This window comes from Copadichromis virginalis, linkage group LG22 (genome assembly GCF_057382275.1).
Source record: "Copadichromis virginalis isolate Kocher_CV1m ecotype Utaka linkage group LG22, C_Virginalis_male_GT1.1, whole genome shotgun sequence".
Taxonomy (NCBI): Eukaryota; Metazoa; Chordata; class Actinopteri; order Cichliformes; family Cichlidae; genus Copadichromis; species Copadichromis virginalis.
In genome coordinates, this window is record NC_140638.1 from 18583818 (window position 1) to 18609356 (window position 25539).

The 25539-nt window shown below is 41.5% G+C and overlaps 1 protein-coding gene across 1 annotated transcript; it reads right to left on the bottom strand.

The window, feature by feature from the left end:
• tinagl1 (tubulointerstitial nephritis antigen-like 1) lies at positions 1–23894 on the bottom strand. Its single transcript, XM_085447146.1, has 12 exons — positions 23589–23894; positions 20829–21139; positions 18991–19057; positions 13261–13353; positions 13054–13168; positions 9413–9539; positions 9067–9217; positions 8795–8981; positions 7832–7877; positions 6923–7046; positions 4141–4186; positions 1–3127 (listed from the first exon to the last, which is right to left on the bottom strand). The coding sequence occupies exons 2-12, from the start codon at positions 21130–21132 to the stop codon at positions 2960–2962; spliced, it is 1428 nt and encodes a 475-aa protein (XP_085303272.1). The 5' UTR covers positions 21133–21139; positions 23589–23894; the 3' UTR covers positions 1–2959.
• Positions 23895–25539: the final 1645 nt, after the last annotated feature.

The following is a 25539-nucleotide window of genomic DNA, read 5'->3' on the forward strand; positions in this document are numbered from 1 at the left end:
TGGTTTTAGAAAGACTTTATTATGTAAGTGAACACAACACGAGACAAAGAAATAATGAAACATTTCACAGGCAAATAAAGAAGAAAAAACTATATAATTTAAACAACTTGTATAAATAAAAGTCTACACAGCAGTGAATATGAAATGGTTCATTTTACACTAAATACACATTTTCTGAGTGAAAGTCTGCTGCTCGTGTAATTGGAGAAAGCATTTTGGTTAAAAGTAGGATCAGTTTCTGTGGCACACATTTGGAGTTTGCAGTGAACCTTCTGCAACTGTAATTGGTCCCACATGAACCTTGATAATATATCAACAAAATCACAACGTTAACGTTTTGAACATCTTCATGTGATAAGAGGGTTTTTAATATTTTATGTTTTCTATATATTCAGTGTCATCTATTGCATTTTGGTTAAAGCTAACAACTAATCCAAAGAACCACTAAGTGAAAGTAATGCAGGAAAACGAGCATGACGACAGGTTTCTGGTCAACAGAAAAAGAAAAAAAAAAATCCAGCTTTGGTCAAATTCCACTGCTCTCTCTGCTTTTTTGTTTCTTTTTTTAAAATCAAGCCACTGATATGCACCTTTTCACACTGAGACCTGTTACTGACAGGTAGCGAGGACTACAACACACCTTTAAATAACAATTTAGCAGCTAGCGGCTTTTATTAAATCAATCCTTCCTCCCGTGTAAAGGATTTGTCCACAAGCAAAAATGTAGACTTGATTGATCCTTCTTTGTGTTAATGACATAATCACTTCCACCCCAGGACAAGAAGCCCAGTTTCATACTGTTTTTGGTGTATTTTTATTTACTGTCAACCTCCTGTGCAGCTCATGTCTCTTGATCCTTTCTGGAAAGCAACGATTCTTTGTGGGGGGATTGTTTTGTTGTTGTTTTTTTTTTACAATGAACGAGGAACACGCAATTGACTGCTAATCTCTACCCTCTCCACCACATTGCACATTGCTTGAGCATCCAGACATTTCTCTTTGCTTTTATATTCATCCGCCAGTTCACGCCTGAAGGAATCAACGGAAAGGCCTTAAAGATCACAAGACGTGACGATGTAAAAAATGAAAAATCCTTTTGAAATTGTTACTGAAGCAAACCAGGGTGTAATTTCAGACATGCGGTAATAACACGCTGTGCTTTGCTTTTCAAGTGAGCCTATGATAACAATGAAACTGAAAAGAAAAACATATTTCAAATGGAGCTAGCTCAGTTTGATCTTACAGTTCCAGCAGAAAACAATAAAAAAAAAAAAAAAAAAAAAAAAAAAAAAGTCACAACAAATAATGAGAACATAAAGTCATACAGCTTTGAATCCGTGTTACAGTGTTACTCTGAAGTGGCTTCATATGTTTATTACCTATCAGATGCACGAAGCTAAACACAAACAGCGCAGCGCAGACTGGCCTTTAGCAGCATTATCGCACGTCGCTCAAGCTACTCACCGTGTTCAGTTTCAAGAATGCAGAAGAAGAAAAGCAACAGAGTCATGAGGGGGTTAAGAGAATTTCTACATACAGTACATTGTAAAACAAGTAGTTAAAAAATGTAAATGTAACTGCCGCAAAAGAATAAAGACATCTTTAGCTCAAACTGTAACAGTGTACACAGAACAGAGTACATTAAGAACATTATACATACTTCCTATTTTCTTCTGCAGTGATCAACTCTGTTTTATTTTTGTGTCTGTTTTGTTTTTTTTTTTTTTTTTTTTTTTAAGTAATACAATCTTTAAACTCTGCAGACATCAGTTTTTAATTTAGTAAAATATTAGGACTGGGGAAAGCAGCATGGCTTTTTAAATCTTAATAACTGTCACAGAGACTTAACCTAATTTTATCTCTGCCACACAAAAAAAAAAAACCCCAAAAGACAAATTATCCACAAAGTTTGACTTAGTAGCTCAAAACTCAAAAACTTGCCATTTTGGTCACGCTTTTTAATAATGTTACACTATTCAGGATTAAGAAGGTATTAGAAAGTGCTTGATTCACCATTTATATAGTAAATATAATAGATATATATGATATGACCATTAGTATAATTATGCTTATTACCAGTGTCTGTGCATGGTGTTAACACATCTGTATTTATAAATGACATAATAAGGAGGAGTAAAAATATATAAATGATGAATTAAGCACTTGCTAGTAGCGTACTAAAGAGCCAGGATTGTGCCCGTTTCATTGATATTTCTTTAAAAGATTTCATAGTTTTAGGAGGAACTGTGACTTTCCTTGTAATCTTACACTTTTAAGTCACCTTGTGTTTCCAGTGTCAGATTCTACCTTTTTACTGGAATGTGTGAGAAACCCTACAGCCTCCAGCTACTAACTCTTTACAAGTGCCCTCTCTGAAAACAAGAGAACGGGTCAAGCTACACCTCTGTTTAGCTGACAGGTAAATGTCAGTAAGGTCATCAGTGATATATTATTGAGTTACATGGTTTAGAAGGGTGTGTCTTGACATCTGGTATTTTAGCTCTCAGATTCCCTCTTTTCCAAGCCTGTCTGGTTAATACAGGTTTTGAGTTAGAAAAAACCGAAGAATAAAAAGATCACATCCTTCGTCGCCAGACATGATATGACATGATCACCAGATATTATACTGGGGATTCTGGGATGTGTGGTCTTTGGAGCAGTAGGTACCTGAGTTGCCTGATTGCAAGGCAAAGTGAAAGAACTTTAGCTTAGTTTGTCTTAGTTTTTGGTGCCATGAATCTTGAGATACACAGTCGTTCTATTAAAAGGCTACAGAGGGTGGAGAACAAGGTTCTGTATCGATCCCCAGAATAAACTAAAGTGTAAAAAAAGAGGACTAGGGCTCACTTTATGGCCAGTAGAGGGGATGCGATGGCCTGCGACGCAGCTGCATAGAAAGACCAACTGTAGTTTGGACAATAATACAGGTTTTAATAGGGTTTTAAGATCTGCAGTGTCTTTAAATGTGCCTGCGGTGATGGTGGTGATGGTGGTTGTGCATGTCTTCCATTGAGATTCTGCCCCACGCGCCGATCACAAATGTTTCAATCTCACACTCGTTTTCCCCACGAGCGATACGGAAGTAGCCGTTTTCACCCCAGTTCTTTCCCCAGGAGTTGGCAGCAATCTGGGGGAAATAAGATCACACTAACTGTAAAATACAATAAGACTTAAAGATGACAAGGTTTTATTTACTTTCCCCTACACCTCACCAATCAGGGGGGGAAAAAAAAACAGCTTTTTACAACAGACTTTTTATTTTAATATCGAATAATCACTTATAGTAATTAAGATACTGTTTTTAAAATTTAATCATATTGAAAAGAAGCTTTAACTGTTTAATCGTTAAAACATATTGCCTGTGCTACAGCAGCAGGGTTTTTCAGTCAATCTTTTTAAAAGGGACCTATTACACTTTTCCTTATTTTCTGCTGCTCAGTTTGAAACTCATTTTCTACTCTTGTGTCGAGCTGACATCAGCCTGAAACAGACATCCTTATATGATCATTTCAAGCTGGGATGAGGACTTGCAAACACTATAAGAACTCAATTTGTGGAAGCCACGAGAGGGGCAGCCAATCAGAAAACAGCGGCCTTTTAGAGTGGGAGGATAGAGAGTAGATTTAAAAGTAGTCATTTTTATTTTAAGTCCATCCATCCATCCATTCGCTTCCGCTTGTCCTTTTCAGGGTCGCGGGGGGCGCTGGAGCCTATCCCAGCTGTCATAGGGCGAGAGGCGGGGTACACCCTGGACAGGTCGCCAGTCTGTCGCAGGGCCAACACACAGGGACAGACAACCATTCGCACTCACATTCATTCGCACATTCACACCTAGTGACAATTTGGATTATCCAATTAACCTATCCCCACAAGCTGCATGTCTTTGGACGGTGGGAGGAAGCCGGAGTACCCGGAGGGAACCCACGCAAGCACGGGGAGAACATGCAAACTCCACACAGAAAGACCCCGGCCTGATGTTGGAATTGAACTCAGGACCTTCTTGCTGTGCGGCAACAGTGCTAACCACCGTGCCACCGTGCTGCCCTATTTTAAGTCTAAAAAACAAAAATAAGGAACTGGAAATAAGCATAATAGGCCACCTTGAACTACTGGTAAAGAAGGTGTAAAGTGAAAACTTACCCAATATTTTCTTGATGTTCCATCAACATTTCTCTCTTCTCCCCACCTAGTGCACAGATCAGAGATGATAGTGAATTAAAGCGCATAAAAATTAAAGTATAGCTACGTCTTATTAGAGCTGTAAAAATAATTTAAGACATGTAATGCATTACTTTGCCTCAGATGTGCTCAGTGAAAAGCAGATATGCAGGGTTCAAATGTTTAAAAAAAAAACAAAAAAAAAAAAACAACTTTCCCCTTGTTAACAACATCCTGAGTATTTATAGCTGGACATCATTTTGTTGCACTTTTGCATTCCAATACAAAGAAACACGGAGTTCCCCTCTTCATCGGGCGTAGGTCACAGGGAAGAGGAACAGCACCTCAGCTTCGTCAGAGCACCAACACTGCAAAAAACGAGCAGCCCACAGGGACACTGAACTTTATCTTTACCTTCTCTGGTGGCTGTGGCTTTGTTCTCAGGAAACCCTGGCAAAGGTCCATAAATTCCCACCATGCCATACACTTTGGTCTTAGCATAGCTGCTGCCAACCCCTGCAGTTTCTGCTCATCATGATCAAAACAGACCTAAAGCCAATTCCCATCCTGTTTTTCCACACCCGGCCTTTCATTTCCAAATAGACTCCCGGTCCGCAATCGGTTGTTATCTTTTATAAAGTAAAGGAATGCTGGGAAATACACTGGACGGCCTCAGGCCCTGCCAACTCAGTAGCCTGCCACCAAAACACTGGCAAACTGTGCCAGGCTTCATTCAGCGAGTGACTTTATTAGGCCACTACTCTCCCAAGTGGATTATAACGTCACATTGACCAGGAGCAGACACATTAAAAGCAGCTGTGTAAATACAACATCCCAGCCAGCGTCTAAAGTAGACCCTGGCTGGTGTTTGTGAGCATTGTTCACACCTGTATACAAGTGTGTGACCCCGTGTTTACTTGTGTGCATATTTATTGGTATAGAGACAGGCAGACAGAATCGGACCACTGCTGATCTCTTATCGGTCTTCCAATCAACTCACTTGCTCACTTGGGGACAATGATGGACATGCCCCTGTGCCCATGTACCCCCGCCCTTGCCCAGCGCCCCTCATCCCAGCTCTGACCTCTCCTCTCGGGCACTGATCCCCCTCTCTCTGTCCAGTGCAGTCAGGATCAGCACCCCAGACAATGCTCTTTCCGCCACAGTGGACCTCAATGCTATCTCCACAAACTTTCCCAGGCCCTGGGCTTAAATGAATACACAGCTATGGGATTTAGCCTATGTAAACATACTGAAGCCTGTGGCTGGCAGGTTTGGAGCTCAAAACAGTGCCTTTCACAGCCTCCATCCATCTCTAAACCTGCACCGCAGCTAAAGCCTCCATCCAGCCAAACCACATCCAAAGCAGTCAGAAATCACAGTAGTTGTAGAAGGAGGCTGTATCTTCATCCTCACCATCATCTCACACTGTGCATACCTCCACAGTTTACTGACAATGAAGCTGCAGAGAAGTAATTACACTCCAGAGGGTGTGGTTCTAACACGAGCGTGATAAGCAAACACGAATGCACTTGAAGAAAACTGAGAAAACTGTATAGGATTTAAATAAGCCAAGTACAGGTTGGAGGATGAGAAGTGTTTGGGGTTTTTTTGTTTGTTTGTTTGCTTTTTATCCTACATGTGCTTATGCATGAAAGAAAAACTACAGACAGTGAAAGCTTCGAATAAAGAGATTTGTGTTTTATCCTTATCAGATAAAAGCAGAGAAGTTGCTTCTGTCATAATGCAGGACTTGCATGTTTGCTGTTTTTTGACACTCAGGTAAATGTTTACCTACAGTATGACACAAACCCACACGTCATTGGATGAATTAGTCGGTAATTGGGGTTTTATTATCTCACATAAAAACTGGAGGAGCCGGGGATTGATCAGACAACGTTCCAATTACTACCCATCTCTGACAGTCAAATGTTACCAAATACCAATTACTCAGAACCACTGTCACAGTTTAAAAATGTAAACTGAGCCAAATATATCAGTGACATATGTCAAAGGGAGCTGGATGAACTACAGCCTGTAAAATATTTAAAAGCAAAGAGCGGTTTATTCATCTTAAAGGTCAGAATATTTTAAAAAAACAAAAAAAACAAACAAACCATAAAACAGTATCAGTCTGTCTGGAGTCTAAAATGATAAGAGGAATATTTTGGCTTAAATGTTAAGAGGAGTAAAAGAAAGGAAGTGGGACAGTCTGACGGCCAGATGAAGAGTGATGATGGAGACATCACAGAGCCAGAGAAACGCACGGCAGTGGGTGTGGGCAGGCAATCCAGGTGCGTCAGCCGTCTACCTGCCTGCATATTTGCGGTTGTTAAAGTGACTAGATGGGGGGGCAGGGGGGACTGTCTGGGGCAGATGAAGGAGTGGAGCCAAGGTGTGTCTCCGAGAGCAATAGTCTGGAAGGGAGGGAACGCTTATTCACAAGCAGACAGCTGGCTGTGTGCAAACACACGTGCAAGTGGAGCTTTGAATCAAACCCAGTACCAACGAGGACTCAATTAAAACCCTGATTCATCCTTATTAAACAACTTCTGAAGAGATAGGGCCACTGCTAAGCATGTAGCAACAGTTAAACCAGACACACTCGGGTTAAAGAAAATTAAAACCTGGTGAGTTTATTTTAAGCCCAATCAGGTCTGTATATGCATGTCTCCGAGCCACGTTGTGACAAAGCATGTTGGTTCACTAAATGGGGGCAAAAATATGAACTGTTTTGGATTGTCTCGGTATTCTGGTAACTTACCCGGTGATCCTGACTGAGTGTGTGCCATGTTTACGGTATTGCGGTGGTTTAGTGAAACTGGCATCTGTGTGTTTGTAGATCCCAGTCTTATAGACAAAGAAGTCCTCGTGGACCTCCATAATAGCTGCAAGAACAAACAAGCACGGAAAATTAGAAGGTGGAAATAACCTGCATGAGTACACGCGCACGCACACACACACTTTGATTAGCCATTTCCCAAAACTATTAAGCAATTTCACCAAACAAATTCTGATTTCCCCCCTGAGTCACACACCCAAACATCAGAGCAGGTTTGTGTGCGTGTGTCAGTGTAAGCTGCACATCTAAGCTATGTGTGACTTTGTTTTTCCAGCAGCTGTTTATGGATAGAAGAAGTTTTTAAAGCTGTATCAGCACTAGATGCAGTGTTCCCTGGTTGAGAATATAATGCAAACTTTCACTCTTATTAGAATCTCTTCAGCAGACACACACAAAGGACCACACACACTCATGCAGCTCTCCACGACTTTCTCAAAACTCTTCCTCCCTGGACTGTTGAACAATAAGTTGGCACACGCTCCCATACACACATGCACACATCCTTCGACATGTGACTCCTTTATTCAAGTGTACTTGAAGGCATTCCAGATGGGCTCCAGGCAGCTAGCCGCGCTAATATAGCAAAGTTAGATCAACCCTAGCAAGCCGCGGAGGCCGCTCATTTCTGACAGGGTGACTGGGGTCAGAGTTAAAACTCTGGTTAAAACCCATTCAGATGAAAAGGTTAAATATGACATCAGTCTAGGTCAGATACTTCAAGCTGTGTGTGTTTTAATTCGTGAAAAGTCACACCCACGTGGGAGCAATGTTGACAATAAAATACAAGCATATTTAAGGAAGACATACACACACAGAAAGGCATTGCGTTACCTTGCACGGGGCCATTATCCATAATCTCCTTCATAATCTCCTTTTCCTAAGTGAGACGATAGAGAGAACGATTTATAGGCAAAGGAGAGTGAGACAGACAGAATGATCGTTACATGTCAGTGAAACGGAGAGGATGAAAACAACCCCCTGGAAGTTAAAAGCCAGATAACAAGATTGAGTTCAGCAGGGCCCCTTGGTCTTAATGCCTGGCTTATTGACTTCACAGGCTATCAAGAGACAGGAACAACAGGCTGTAATGATTTTGAGAAGCATTAGCCGTCACTTAGCCCTGACGGATAGCTTCTGGTGAAACCACATGTTGGCTGCTGCTCAGCGGTTGTCTGATTTGCAGAAGATCCATGCAGCAGCGTGGAGACACTGCTTCGGGAGGCAGTTTGTGCAAATGTTACATGATACTAGTGCATGGATTGCAGAGAGGGCGGAGATAATGTCTCCATGAAGTCATTTAGATTCATCCACCCATATTAGCAACCAAAATAGAGATATTTTACGGTTTTTATTGTTCGATTGAAGGATGAGGGCTTATGTAACTCACTTCTGTCTCTGAGCAGAAAGTAGAAACACTAATATGAGGAGGAAATCTCATTTCGGATTAACCCGCTGGTCCTGAAATGATAGCAGACAATGAGTGTTGTCTTTAAATTGGTGTAATTCACTCACTGCGGTGTTTCTCAAAGACAGCCTTTCTAAGTCATCGTACTAGAATAGTTTATAATTTAGTTTTATACACAAAGCTAACTCCTCAGTCCTGAATCCTACCTCCTGAGATATGGAAAACAAGTGGGTAAAAAACAAAACAAAAAAAAAAAAGCACATCCCACTGCCCTTCTACAATCTCAGACTCATTCCCAGGTGAGCCAGGCACACCATGGCTGATCAGTGTAGTTTTGTGAGCGAGAGTGGACGTTTTTGTGTACACTTGTGCAGCTTTCTTTCACTTACATTGGATGAGAGCCTGTAGGGCGGCGTGGACTGGTAGATGTCGTTGTGGTAGTTTTGCGTGTTGGGACATCGCTGCGTGGCTTGCCTCTTCCCCCGTCCAACCGAGCGGCTCTGCATCATGCAGCGACCCACCTCTGCCGGCGTTTGCTGCGGAGGTTGATATGGGTAACAGTCTTCTGTCACAACTCTGTCGGGAGGGATGGGAAGATGTAAGTCACCCATCATTCATTCACGAGCAGTAATAACTTTGTCTGAGATGAAGGGGGGCTTACCCCCTACGCCGAAGATACCACCAGGCTCCATCTATGCGTCCTCCGGCACAGCCTCCCTGGTTGCGTGTGTCACAGGAAATAAGATTTTGGGGAGACAGCCGAGGAGTCATGTGGCCCATAGACTGGATGGAGATTCTGTCTGATGCCACAGCTGGTGGCAACAAAGCAAACGCATAAACACGTAACTAAAATTTCATGGTGGAAGCTTCACTTCAAGAAGAAACTTGAGAACTAAAGAACTTCTATTTCCTAGAGTTCATGCACGTTTGCATGTGACACATTTTAAGGATATTTCCCTACAGTTCCCCCATTAGCCCTACAGATGTCATTTTCCCTAAGACAGCACCTGCTGTTGAGAAGGCCCAGGAAGCAGCGCAGTTGCCCTGATCCAGCGGTTCATGAATCTTCCCCGGCCACTTCTCTGCTGAATTGAAGTAGGGCGGCAGATTGTCGGTCTGAGGATCCATGTTCATCTGCAAGAGGGAAAGAAGTTTGTTCGTTCTTGCTTCAACTCCATCTTTTGCAGCAACCCACGAAGAAAACATTTATAGTTCTCAGTAAAAACAGTCATTATTACCAACTGACAGTCCAAGATGTGTGACATGAATTTATAGGGAAAAGAAAGGAAACGGTATTTAAAAACAGGCTAACATTTACGTGCAGCAGCACGGGTTGCTTGAATGTGGTGTCAGGTAGTGTAGTGCAACTGTTTGGCCACAGCAGAACACAAACTGAAGGGTGCAATTAAAATACTTGTGGGCAGCTTCGTAATACAAGCTTGGATCATGGGCAGATTACATAAGTCTACTAATCAAAGGCCACATTTTAAAAAAAAGAAAAAAAAAAAAAAAAAAGAGGATTTCTTTACAACCATTTGAACCAGAATCCATTTCTAACGTTGCAGAATAGACAGGACCCTCTGAAGCCACTCCTCTTTGTGAAACAACAAGTCTCTTTGGTTATATTAGGGTTTTATCATGATGGTAAACTTCTGTTATAGAGTGTAACTGTCTCCCTGATAGAGCGCTTTCACTCAGACGTGCGCCATCATTTAATCGCCAGCTATTGTCGGATACTCTATTCATATCTCCTGGTATTATGTGATGAACATACACTACAGATAGCTTCATCTCTCTCTCTCTGACAAAGACTCTGGCTGCCCGCGGTGCATTCCACTGCTTAATAGTGAAGCATTCAGAGCACAGACGGCCACCTGATACATCACTAAGATCAGAGACTTCCTCTCAGACCGTGTACAGAGAGTTAGAGTGGGGCCTCATCTTTCCTCAGCCCTCAGCCTCAACACCGGCTCTCCACAAGGCTGTGTACTGAGTCCCCTACTGTACACTCTGTACACACATGACTGTGTTAGTTCCCACCCAGACAACACAGTCATCAAGTTTGCAGATGATACCACTGTGGTGGGGCTCATCTCAGGGGGAGATGAGACGGCGTACAGAGCTGAAGTTCAGAGGCTGTCAGATTGGTGTGCAGACAACAACCTGGACCTCAATACCACCAAAACAAAAGAACTGGTAGTTGACTTCAGAAGGAGGAAGTCCGAGCTGCAGCCTGTCAGCATCAACGGGGAGTGCGTGGAAAGGGTCTCCAGTTTCAAGTTTCTGGGTGTGCACATAGACACAGACCTCCAATGGAGCTCTAACACCTCTGCGGTCTTAAAGAAGGCCCAACAGCGTCTCCACTTTCTGAGAATCCTCAGAAAAATGGACCTGAAGAAGGAGCTGCTGACCGTCTTCTACCGCTGCTCCATTGAAAGTGTGCTGACATATTGCATCGGTGTGTGGTTCTCCAGCTGCACCACAGCACACAGAAAGGCACTCCAGAGGGTCATCAACATGGCCCAAAAAAATCATTGGACATCCTCTTCCCTCCCTGAAGGACCTGTACAGCACTCGCTGTCTCAAGAGGGCACGCAGCATCCTACGGGACTGCACACACCCAGGACACCGGGTGTTTAAGCTGCTGCCGTCTGGCAGGAGGTTCAGGCTGCTGAGGTCCCGAACAAATAGACTCAAGGACAGCTTTTACAACAGGGCAATAGCCCTGATCAATGTAAATAGCTGACCTGACTGGATACCTCCCTGGACTTTTTAGGGGGAGGTAACAATGTTTAAAACGATAACAATAATATTTATATTTATAACAAGGTGCAATAATAATTAATGTGCAATAATAACAGTGTGCAATACACATACACTTATTCTTCTTTTTTATACTAAGTTAATATACTGTGTTGTGTTGTTTGTTACGTTGTGATGTGTCATATCGTGTCGTGTTATATGTAGTGCCAACGTAGGACAGTTTTTCCAATTTCATTGTACTACTGTACTATGTATGACTGTGCAATGACAATAAAGAGTTATCTTATCTTATCTTATCTTAAGGAATGTGCTGCTGCTCAGAGATTTGGAGCTCTGGCAGGTCAAAGTGCAAAAAAAGCACCTGATCCAAAAGGCATCTAAAATGTTGCATTAAGTGCATTTGACACGAGTCTGCAGAAACAACAGGAAAGGGGAGAGACTGAGAGTTTTGTGAATGGGCTGTGATCTGATTTGTGGCACAGGCAGGGACACGCTGACGGCGGAAGGAGTAGGGGGTGTTACAAAATTTCGAGGTGGAATGAATGCACGCAGGGCAAAGTGGGGATGCGCAGACCCAAGAGGAAGTCTTGTCTTTATTCTCAAAGCCGCCACCATCCTTTCCGTCTTCTCTATGTGATGTTTTGGTTGCGTCTTATGTAATCTTTCTGGGGTAAAAATGTAAACAAAGACAGAGCAGGCTGAGGTCTCCAAACAGAGAGGCCGTTACATACCAGCAGGCCACCATAATTAAGTGAAGCAGGTTTTGATCAGTGCTCACTTGTTTGTAATAGGTTTCAAGCGTGCAAGAGCTTGTAAAAAAAGAAAAGTTGAAAAGTAAAGATATGAGTAACTTTTTCTTTTTATTCTCACCTGTCTGTAAAACTTCCTGCTTCCACCCACATCTCTCCTCTTTATGTCATACACTCACACAAGTGGGAAACAGTTTGTGACTAATTCAGCATATGTTCCTATCGTGACTACAGAATAGAAACAATAGTTCTTTAAATTCAGCGTTGATCAAATTTCATATACTCTGATTTTAAAAACTATTTCTATGTAATATTTCAAATGTCTGTGTTTAAATACAAAAATAAGCAAAAGCAGATGTATACAATACCAATGATTTCTGTTGAATATTATTTCCCATGAATGTAAATCTCTATGTTACTTTTTTCCTGCTATTCATGAGTGAAGAAAGACATGATGGTCCAGCCAACCGGTAATCCAACGAGTCACTGCTCAGGGAACCTGAGTATGCACGCCAACCACTTGGTTATCAAATCACTCCATCGTACAATTCTGAAAATATCTAAAGACATCATTTTGGTTTTCTCTCCATAGTTGTAGTATTAGTGGAAACAGGAGATGAATGATATGTTATCCGTATGTTATGCCTTTTGTCGTTTTTAAGTGGAAACAGAGTTTAAGAAGTTACACCTAGTGGCGACCAGTACAGTTATATTCTTACACTTCCTGTATGGATATATCAAGGGCACCTAAGTGAATTTAATTTAATTTTATGTAAAACTCAGCCAACAGCTCAATGTGTTTTATATTGCAAAGTAAAGATCCTACAATATTAGAAAGAAATCCTAGCAATCACACAACCTTCTATGAGCAAGCATCTGGTGAAAGTGGGAAGGAAAAACTCCCTTTTAACAGGAAGAAACCTCTGGCAGAACCAGGAAATCTGCTGCAACTAATTGGAGGAGAGAGGAAAAAGAAGAAAGGGCAGAGAGAGGCAGGACAAGAGCCAGACTACAGGTGAGAGATTTAAATAAGGAGTCCAATCAGTGAAGTTTTGTATCTAAGCCTTTAGAAAGTTCACCCATATATTTATTTTCTAACGATGATTTGATGATTCAATGAACGAAGAGTCCTGTACCTGAATCTCATTCATGTTCATGACTGTTCTTGATGGTCTTTGTGTGCCCAGTCGGTAGCGGATGCCTTCGTTTAAAGTCATGCCATACAACTCACTGTGGTTAGCTGCCCTCCACCTAAAAACAATATGAAAGAGGCAGAAATCATATGTGTTTTTAACTACAAACAGAGTATTGTAAGTACGTGTCTATATTTATTTGTTTCTTACCCATAGTTTCCTCTGTTGACAGCTTGGATAATGTCCGGCTCAATGAGACAGGCGTTCTGCTCACACTCCCAACGTCCAGAAGTCCCACATGTGCTACAGGAGAGAGAAAAAAAAGTTAGTAGGGGACATTCAAAGAAACTACAAGTGCCTGAAAAAATGTGTATTTTTATGCTACAGTCACTAAAGTCTATTAAACAAAGGCAAGTGAGCAGAGGCTGAGTGGATTTCCCAAATAAGACATAAATTGAAAGAAGAATGTTAGCAGCCGGAAAAGGCTGGAGAAATTATGGAGTGGGATGGTTAAAAATAAAAAGCTTAGATTATTCAGCCTTTTAAGGCTGCAGAATGCAGATCCGTTTTTATTCGGCAAAACGGAAAATAAGTGAGCAGGATATTAACGATGACACACAGATGTTTACTTTGGAGATGCTCAGAAACAGAGGATTTACTTTCTGATGACTCACTGCCGAGAAGTGTGCCTTTGTGTGTTTGTGTGTGTGGTAATACAACATCAGAATGGAAAGGCTTTAAAAAAAACAAACACACATATATATACACACAAGCAGTCCCCATCGCTATCACGCGTATTATAGTTGACAATTTGCAATGCACAGGTAGCCCTCCTGTATGTGTGCTCCCCTCCACCCCAATCATACCTCAGTCAGCAGTATTTCTCACTGGGTTATCGCTTCAATCACTTGCCTCAAAGCTGAGATAACACTAAACAGATCCACTCTGCATTATCTTTTTACTTGTACATCCAGTATGCACCAGTGGGTGTTTTAGTTATTTCTAATATATTTTCATGCACATGACATGTTTCAGATTATTATTTTAAACAGAAAACCCCCGCACAAATCCTGCATAAATGAAACGGAGAAAACAACTTCACATTTCCCTATGAAACATAGAAAAGCACAAAAAAGAAACGCATTCTCAAATGTATTGCAGATTTTCAATGATAAATGTATTATTGCTACTTATTAATATTAAACACACTTTATATGTCTTAGAACCATTGCCTGTTTTGTGCAAACCTTGTTTTATACATGCTATAAATAGCTCTGTGTAGCATACAACACATTGAGCTTACTCGTTTTTTTGTTCTTGTGACAAACTCAGTTTTAAAAATACATCAAATGTGCTAAAACTATAAACTGCCTGTGCAATTTTAAACAGACGGATCCACACATGAGTAGACGGTAAAATCTAGACACTTAATTTAAACCTAAACCTTTTGTTTTTAACAGTCACATGATCAGCAGCAGTGTTGAGGATGTGAGCCAAACAATAACAGGGGTGTTTCTCAGATAATTATGTAGCTAGCATGAATTGTGCATGAAATGTTTTACTACCCAGGACCATCACTAAACAAATGCGATGTGTGTGACTGAAGAGGAATTTGACCTCTTCAGTCACACAGAAACCCATGGACGGTATTCCCCTCTCAAATGGCTCACTTTCCTGCTGGGACACATGTGCCACGTTCATGTTACATTAAAAGGTTACACCAGTGTGTTTCTGCTCAGCATCCTACAGGGACCATCTGATGGCTTTTGATTGGTTCAAAGCAACTGTGACCTTTCACCTCTTCCACCCTCCAGCAGGAATACAGGCATGCAGCAGCACAGTGCCAGTAGGTCTGCGATAAACACACAGGGATAGGCTTGATTTATGGAGATTGAGGGACAGAGTGGGACTGAATATAAAATATAAGGGATGTGAGGACATATTTAACATTCCCCGTCACAGTCCCAATTTAAGATCTACTCGCCTGAGAGAGCATGGATAACAGCTAGACAACACAAGGTGTAGTATCTCACCATATCTGGCCATTGATGCTTCCAGATCAGTCGGAGCAGAGCCATGTTTGTGTGTGTGTGTCTGAAGATACGGCGCATCTACAATATCTGAGCAAATAAATAAACTTAGAAAGTCTATGCTGGCATTGGCTGTTGTCCCATCTGACATAACGAGCCAACAGACGAAAGCAGCTGCCAAATCAAATTAGAGATCAACTGTTCCTTCAGACTGCTACCCCAGAGACCATCTTTGAAAGGAGAAGTCGCCGAGGTTCAGATCTTTCGGGACAGATAACATGTTATCGGGATGGCAGCAGATCTGTAAATAACCAAATTAGCTAGAAATCCCATTAACAAGACAAAAAGCTGACACATACTGTATTACACGTTAACACTCACAACAGTAAATATAAGCGCAGGCTGAATACACGACACTTAGTCTGTTCTAAAAACCAATCTGCGGATGATTAATTTTGTGCTGCACAGACAGATGACGTTTATACTGATTGTGGTGCTGATGTCAAAGTGCATTAAGTGCAGCTGTTAAACCAGTTAGTCATTAGAACAGTTTCCCTTTCCTGTTCAAATCAGTAAAGAAACATAGGCGGTACAGATAAGAGAGTGCAGGGGCGCTGCTAATGAGAGCCTCGGGAGGGGGAAAAGGGCGAGAGCCGATTTCTGAAAGAGCTGGGAGGACACGCATTTGGGAAATTAATAAGTGGAGGGAGTGGGAGTAGGAGAAGCATGTCCGCGTGTATCCGTCCGAGCCTAAGTTGTGGTGCAAATTTTCAAACTCCTGTGTGTATTGGTTTGATAAGCACGTGTGAGAGCACGTGATACCGAGACTCTCTTGTTTTCAGAGCGAACGGGGGAGTTAGCACATTATTGTTGGTTTTTAGGAACTGGAACACCAGAGGCTATTTTTAAACAACCTCCACAAGTCTTTCCTCAAGATAAAAATAGGACCCCCGCCCTTTATCAACTTCCATCAACTGTATTCCTTTCTTAATTGCTCCCGTGATAAGACTGAGTGACACACACACACACACACACACACACACACACACACACACACACACTTACTTTAAAGAGCAACAATTGACACAGACGTGAGAAACCAGCGTGGAGGACAGATGCGGAATTCAATTTCCGCTGCTCCTGCTTTCACTCACTTAACCTCCCTCCAGACTCTTGGGAACTACTACACAGCTCCTTGACTGCAGCTTATGTCATGCAGAAAAATGGCAGCCGTCGCACACGGGCTCTGTTCCCCTCAGGGTGCTGAAAATCACTGAGACAGAGATACTTTCCTGTCACTTAGAGTTAATCCACAATGCTCTTTGTAGAAGCTCTTGACTTCATGTCACGGTAGTAAAGTGAATTAGAAACACACTGAATTGGAAAAATAATGCAGGACTGCCAAGGAGATTTACTCAAGGAGTCAATTACAGAGAGCTGTATTACAGTGTACAGACTTATTATAATGTATTCAAGCAGAGTGGTTTTCTATCTCTATTGAAGTAGACTCAAACTCAACTGGAAAACTGTTTCAGTTCAGATTCAGTCTATCAAGTCACGTAGAAAGGCAAATGCAAACCTCTCTTCTTCCCTAGGGAGAAAAATAATTCGCATAAGGGCTGTCTAAGCTTACCACTAGGCTATCCTATAATTTATAATAACAGAAAAGCCTTTGGAGGACAGGCAGTAGAAAGTTTGAGAACAAGGATCTACACCTCAAAAACATGACATAAAGCAATGATTTTGAGTAAAATGCAACTCAAATATATAAAATCAAAGGTGTATTTATTCAAATAATTAATCATTAAGGGAAAAAATGCTTGGTATACACTCAGCTACAGCAATCGAGTTAATTATCTTTTGTGCTCACGTACAAAATTACATGGGAAATTTACATGTTATCAAATTATTTAAAGTCAGCATTTTGGGGCATAAATACATTTCTGAGTGTGTAACAGAGTGCTTAGCAGGTGTGGTTTGTAGACTATATACAAAAGATGAACACCATGAAATCCTTTGGTTTGACTGAGAGGTGTCAATAGACCAAGTAGCCTAAAAATACCCTGCTTTTTCTACTATTTTCCACCAGATGGGACCAAAATTTACAAAATAAACTGCTTTTGGTATCAAGTAACACTTTAAGCGAGGGATTGAGAGTAAAATCTGAAGTTGAACAACAAGACAGACATCTCTACAACTGGGCTTCTATCCGGTTGTTCAGTCTGACGTCACTAGCCGTGTCTGGGTCTAAACTCCGCTGCAGGTCCATATATCAAACGATCACTGTGGCATTACTGAGAGTTGAAAAACTGTCTAAAGTCTTTCATCTTTAATAAAATGATCAGCGTTCTGCTCTACCAGGTGTAACAATTGAGTTTAACATCCAGGCATCCATGAAAACAGAATTTATGACATTTAGCGGAGTTAGAAGTTAGCAGGGAGTTAGCTCGCTAGCTTCTATCTAAATACAATATAGCATGTCCTGACTGCGGGGTTTTGGAAACAAATTAAAACGTACAGCTCTGTTATCACTTCCAGCATAAATGAAGACAGAAAACTAAACAGCAGTGACGTTTGTAGGGTTACTGAAGTTGGGCTAGCTGGTATATAATGATGTGCTACGTGACCGCTAGCGACACAGCTATGTTAGCATAATATAAACAAGCTAACTTTTTTCCACTGGATAAAAGTTAACGTGAGTGTTCTCGGTGGTCAGAAACAAATGTAATCACATGGCAGGATGCTGTAAAAGGACCAAACTTCAGCCAGGAGAACAACTGAGATAATCCATCCACAATACGAGGTTAGTCATTCATATACTGTTGCATGGGCTGGGCTGTAGTTACATCCTAAGGTTTTAAAAACTGAGCTTAAATAAATGATTAGCGGTAATAAAAGCCGAGGGAGGTCAACAGGGATCACTGACTGTTTTAGGAGCTTTTTGAGATCAAATAGAAGAAAATAAATAACATTAAACATGTTAACAACACAAAAGCCATATTAAACGCAGACTACTTTAGACCCGGAAGTAGGATTCGTCGCGTCATCACTGAACAACCGGATTTGCAGCCAGAGCAGTCACCCCCTGCTGGCCATTAGACAGAATGCAGCATTAAAACACAGATTCACATTTCAGCCCCAGAGGCTACAGCCATCTTTTATATACAGTTTATGATGGAGGTGTGATGGAGAATCACCAGAAGTTATTACAAGGAATCCTAAAGTGGAAATGATCTCTAAACAAAATATCATAATGAGCTGAGATATTTTATTTTTCAGGCCTAAAGTCATTTCTCCTATTTGGACAAACTAACACGGCTTATCTGTCATCTTATCTTATCTATACCTGCACATTTCTTACAGGCATTTAAAAAACTCAACAAAATTATGCACGCAGAGCTGGGCAGAAGGAGGCAGACAGAGTTTCAGGTGCAGGTGACTAAAGCTCATATGTGAGTAAGGATCATGTGATCAGCGAAAGATTTTCACTCAAAACAAGGATATAAAAATGAATAATGAACATTACTCCACAAAGCCACCAGCATAGTTAGAAACACATGCTGTGCAAAGGCACATTTTGCAACCTACAGCTTCATTTTAAACTGTGCAAATCCCCACAGCTTTTAGGAATACCAAGCGCTGTACGTCAGAGAGGGAGTCAGAGAAACTTGATGGTAAAAACAGATTTTTCAGCTTTTGTAAAGCCAAATCCATAAAAAAAAATTCCCCTCCAAATTATAAAAAAATATTACATGCATATTTATATAATGCTTAGTGTTTACACAGGTAAAAAAAACAAACTGGGAACCTGAAAATGTTCGAACTTAAAGATACTTCAGAGGGAAATTAAAGGGAAAACCCTTGATTTAAAAGGCAGAAAGAATGCATGGAAAAGGCGGGGTGTACATACCATAAATTGCAATTTTCTTTGTATGTTTGCCCCGTCAAGAACGTGTTTCCATTTCTTTCACAGGTGCCTGAGAAAAGACAAAGAGTGGCAATTTAATATAGGCAGGTTTGATGTGGCTAAACAATAAAGATCCTATCGCTAATCTCAACAAAAGCTACGCACAGTCTCAATCACTGAGACACAAATGAGACACATGCTGTACACGGAGGCTTAAAAGCACACATACACACTTGATATTAATAACACAGTAACCACATTCCTTCACTTGCAACCACAGTAAAAGTTAACAGCAACTAGTCTTAGTATTAACACACAGAATATGTGAGGTCTAAGGAGCTCTAAGCCAGTAATCCTGTGTAGGAATGTGGCGTTAGCTTCTTTCCTGCCTTCCCAGGCTTCCCGGGCTCTCGTCATGCTTTAACCAGCTTACGCCCCACTGCACCAACTCTACTGAGATAGCATGGAAAGCCCCCACTTCCATCTATAATTAAACATCAAAAATTTTACAAAATTTGTGAGTTGCACACCCTGCGCTGTCACGACCCCAAAAGTGGCCCATCTTACTCGACTGTTAAAACGTTGGTGTTTTGGTGACAAGCTTACGTAAAGTGGAAGATGCTGTCAGAGGGGACTCCATGTGGAATTTAAGGCATAATCTGGCTGAGAATTTACAGTGTGAGCAGGTTTTCCCGGCCTCTGGTGTGAGGCCCCGTGCTGACAGTGTGATCTATGACTGATGCTCTCACAGCTGTCTCGCCCGGTCTATCGTAATTCAAATTACTGCAGAGCTTCGGCAAGTGGCAAGTTACACATTAATACAGAAGGAATGTGTGCAGACTGAACATATGCAATGGTTACCGTGACATTTTTTGTATAGCATTCCTTCAGCGCAGACCGAGTGAAAAAACAGTAGCAGTTAAGAGGAAAGACCTATCATAACAAGCTGTCTTTCAGTGGCTTCCCTCCGCTGACTGTGTGATCAAACATGCTTGCGTGCACATGCTTGTACGTCGGACCTCCTGAGTGCCAAACCTTATCGAGCACGGCCCACATACCTGCATCGACCTCTCTAACTTTGTAGTCCTGTACCCATTGTCTGGCCGCATACCCCACATTCTTTCTCCTGACCTCCATTCATCCCTCTACACACCCCTCCTCCCACCGTCTCGGTTAATAAGAAGCCTACTGTTCCCTACGCTGCTCTCAGGTAGCCCTTTGCTGGCACATTTCACACTTCGGCAGAGAGGATGGTGCTAGAACTGTGAGGGAGTCCAAATGTAGTCAACCAACCAGTAACACAGGTGAACGAACAGGAGTTTAATCTGCAATACAATCAGATGCTATATGTAGATGATTTAAGGGACAGGGAACGTACAGATAATCATTATGTATGCTGAAATATAGTTTGACTTTCTATTATTATTATTATTATTATTATTATTATTATTATTATTATTATTATTATTATTATTATTATTAAATCCATTATATTAATACTGTCGTTTACCCTGTAACTCTGTGATTAATCACACAGAAGAAATCAAAGAAACATTAGAAAGATCAAAGGTTTCTGTCCAAGTAAGAAACATTGGTATGATCACTTCATATAAATGCAGTAACAAGCTGAAGCTTTTAAAAGCAGGTATGCAATTCTAATCCATTTTCAGCATATTAGGGGCGTCACGCTGCTTTCCATCGTGGCCCAGCGTGGAGCTTGTCAGTGGGGTTTCCTGCAGCTCTCTGACAGAGTTTAACTAACAAAGACATGCCCACACGCTCACACACATGGTTGCAACACTTTCTGATGCCCCCCAAAACACATTTGTACCTTCACATACCAATGAAAGGCGGCTGCACGCCAAGACAGTGACCCCAGAAGTCGGGGCAGCAGTCGGACACCGTGCGGTTGCAGAACAGGTCACAGTAGCAGATCGTGTCCAGGTACGGCACGGTGCACAGGTCGTCCCTGCCAGGACAGCAGCCTCCTCGTCTCTGGCAGTAGGAGCCGAATGGGTCTCTGATGCCGCCAACATGAAGTGGACTGGCAAGCTCCCTCTTGGTCCTTCTGGAAAGGATTCTGTCTGCAGTGCCTTCTCCCACCACCAGGAGTAGCACGGTCACAGTCAACAGGATGAGCTTCATGATAAACCTGCGACAGGGAGGCGACAGAAATTAAACATTTAAGAGTTGTGGATAAAGCCAGTGTTATCCAAGGCATACCTCTGTATGATGCTCAAGAAGACACACTTAAAATGCTCCACTCTGCAGGGGGAAGAGCAGCAGAGTGTAGCAGAGGAATTGGGCATTACTGCTGCCAACTTCTGAGCAGTTCATATAAACAATGAGGCACACACACACACACACACACACACACACACACACACACACACACACACACACACACACACACACACACACACACACACACACACACACACACACACCAGATAAGTTTAAACAGACTTGGCAGCACATGGTTTAAATAGAAACCCATGTGATCCTTGGAGATTGTCTATTTATTTCCTCAACTTTCCTTTTAAACCGCCAAGACTAACAGCAGCTAAATATGAAAATACACACAGCGTGATGGAGAACATCGTCTCAGTGGCAAAAGTTATGTTATCAAATATGTTGAACGGTGCATGATGGGCAGGTTCTCTGACATGTCTATATGCACATGTAATATCCTCAATGCCCACGTTTAGTTTGTTTGTCCCTGCTCAAGGTCTCGGGATTATTAAAGGTCAAACAATCCCACGCATTGTTTTTTTGTTTGTGTTGGTCTCAGGTCACTGGATAGGGGAGTCTCTGCAGGGTCGGACCAAGAGGAGGGCTCGCCCCCGCTGCTTACATAAACAGCATCATTAATTATCCAATCAGATCTCTCGGCACAATGGACCCTGTGCACATAAAGCACAGCTCTGGAAAAGGCCTTTGCTCTGCTGTTTTCTGCATGACTGTGCCTTTACTTGGTGCACGCACACGCGCGCGCACACACACACACACACACACACACACACACACACACACACACACACACACAGTAACATATGGCAGCATGGGATGGGCAGGTCTTGTCCTTTACACAAGTGTTTTGTTGTGTCAGACTTTGAGCAGCAGTGCAATAAAACACCAGCCAGTGTGCTCATCATGCTGGTGATGTCTTTAGGTCAATCTAAAGCTAAAAAAACCCACTTCTGCAGAGATCATAATGCAGTTGTCTTCAGAGGCTCTTCTTTATCATCTGTAGCTTCTTTTCACATATTAGATTAGATTGTTAAGCGATAAGAAAGTATTTTTGCTCAATTGCTTACTTAAATGAGACAGTATTTATAGATTTAGTCCATATTACTGTGTAAAATATCCTGTTAACACCCAATATTTCAATCATACGATCCTGAGAAAAAGATCTTAAAGCTTTCAGTAATGTCACAGATGGCATATGGTCCATCAGGGCTCCAGACAGCTGTAGCCAAGCTACTGATCCTCCACTTCAGCTACAGGACAGATGAACCCTCAGTAAGGGTTACCCGCTCACTTTCTAACACACACACTATAGCGCATGGACACATAACACAGTGGCAGATGAGACATGCGGAGTCAGTGTCAGCAGCTTCAGGACCACAGTTATGAACAGTGAGTTCATAAATCTGAGCAGTATTTCATTACACGGCAGCACTTTTTTTTTTTTTTTTTTTTTTAAATGGGAACATTATAAACCACAAATACATTAATGCATCAACGTACTTTTCATTTTTATGCTTCACTGCTAATGAACAAGAAATTAAAACCTATCATCCAGTGATTTGTGGTTAAAGTAACTCATACAACCTTTTCAGTAGCGAAGCAAAAGAACATCCAAGGCTAGAAATATTTTTTAAGAAAAAACCCACACAAAAAAACCCCACAACAACAACAAAAACATAAAAACAAGGGCCAAATCTTGAACTGTAATTAAGGTGAACCAAACTTTTAGCTGCTTACACACGTGACTTGATCACTTTCCTTCCCAAGACTGAACTTTGACACATTGTTGCAACACCCAGCAGATAATTCATTCTTCAGTGCGTCTCTATAAAAGCCCTCTCAGCACCATTTTTCCTGTGTTACACAGTCCTGACTATTCTCTCAAACTAAAAAACATTAAGCTCGATTTTTAAGGGGAAGTGGGTTGGATCATGTAGAACACCTTACAGGTGTCCAGTGAGGACTGCACCTCAGCAGGTGAGTGAAGAGATTACTGGTGTCTGGAGCGGCCACTCCACCTGAACCCAACAACCCTCCATTAAAAAAAAAAAGACAAAACAGCCTTCCGTTGATATTAATGTAGCTCTAATGTGCCCAACACACCCTTAAGATACATATGTCGTAACAGCAAAGGCTTGACTAACCAATGCTCTACAATACATCTAAATAATTATACAGAGAAAGACTAAAAACATGGAAGGTGATGACAATCCTCTGAAAGAGAGCTTAAAAGTTTCCTCTTCTTCTGTTTAAAGTAACTTGATAATAGTGTAAGCCAGACTATGACGCTCAGGCTGCACCTGCCTGAGAGCTGCTGCTGAAAAGTGCAGAGAAACAGAAACTGCTGTTACCTTGAGTTTAGAGAGAAATCCTGGTTTTGTAATCCAGTAAGAAACAGCTTATTTACTGCTGGTGTGCTGCTCAGGAAGTCCCTCACAGGTAGAGAGAGTTTAGGTAAAAGGTCAGGCTCCTTTTCTCTGTTCCAAACTCTCTCACAGGATCTGCTCTGTCAGTCTCGGTCTTCTCTATATACAGGCAACAAGCAAGCGTAACCACTCCCCCCTCCAGCCTCTGGCTTGTCCCCTGCTTCACTGCCTCTCCCTCAGCAGCTCACATTCACGCACGCCTTTCCCTGTGACTCCCACAGGTTGACTATCTCTGCGTGCTTTTCCTCTTCTTATCAGACTGGAGCCTGCATAGTGAACTGGCTCTCTGTTCACGTCACTGCTTCTCTCATATTTTCTTCCCACTGTCGCTATCAGTAGCCATGACTTCCCCCTTCTTTATCTGCGACTTTTCCCCAATCCCCACACAGGGCCAAATCCACTTGAGGTGGACGCCATTGCACGCCCCCTAGCGGCCGCAGGTTGAGTAGCTCCACCTATCAGCCACGAAATTATGGAGGAGCCAGAGAGAAACCTCCCATCTTCTAGAAAGTTACAGAGGAGTCTCTGGAGATGCGGTTTTGGTACGCATTGTCGGAATGTGAGAAATATTGCGGATGTTTTTTTGTAAGATGATGAATCTGTTTGTATCATCAGCCTCTTGTTGTGTAACATCTCCCCCTTTCCAAACAAAATCATTTCAGTGAAGGAATTTGATTTATTAAACAAATGAAGTTCATGTCTACACAAAGTTTGACTTTATTTTCTTAAATCTTAATATTGTGTGGTTTCCTGAGCAGTGAACACAAACAGGACACATTACACAGCTGCAGTGAGCGAATGACAGAGAATATCAGCTGTCAAATGTTTAATCCTCTTCTATATTTGGTAACCAGTGTGCTGAAAGTCCGCTTTCCTTTACACAAACCCAATGACAAAAACAAAAGCTATTCAGTGAAAATGAAGAGGAGTGATCCATCTGGGAGTGAGAAAGAAAGAGGGTCAACAGAGGAAGAGGAGAGAAAAGCAAGACAGAGGCGAGCGAAGGAGACAATAATGATTAAATTTAAGGTTAGATAACTAAATGCTGCTAGTTTAGCCTTTACTGTGGAGGAGAGACGCTCGCGTGTACGGAGGAGTGTTGGAATGAATGTGAGGCTGTATGTGTGTCTGCAAGCTGGAACATGTTAAATCTGTGGTCTTATTCAAACTGTGAAACACTGTAACTATATGATTTTTAATAGTGCCATACGAATAAAGTTATTATTATTATTACCAAAATAAAGAATAAATGGTCTCTGCCATTTACAGTGTACTTTTTACATGTTTTTTCATAAGACTCTTCTTGTTTTTGGTAATGTTTGCATCAGGTTACTTACTAAATAAATGTGGTGAATGCTGGTCCGAGGGGCCACTGTAAACTTTTGCCTAGATGGCCAAAAGGGCTCTAGACTCATCACTGGTTAGCTGCTGAGCTGCAACAGTTAACTTAATCAAATAATCAGTCCAAAGGGAAACTTCAGCATAATTTAATAACTGTTTCATAAGACAAATAAGCTAATCCTCTCTCAATATAAATATTAACTGGTTTACTAAAACAAATTATTATTATTATTATTATTATTACATTAGACTGTAGAGAAAAGTGATTACTGTCTAATTTAAATAATTTAATTTAAAAAATGATCCGGGTAAGCCTCAGCAGAAAGCCCACTGGGATGGTTTTCTTTATTACATAATATGCTGTAGGATTACCTCACTTGGCAAATTAACATTTATAGTCATAAGAAAAATTAAGAATTTAGAAAGCAATAAAACACAAAGTTAATCACCACTAAAACAAAGCAATTCATGTTGCATTTTGAAAAATAGCTTGGGGCATCTTTGAATGTGAGCCAAACGTGGCTTTTACAGTTTC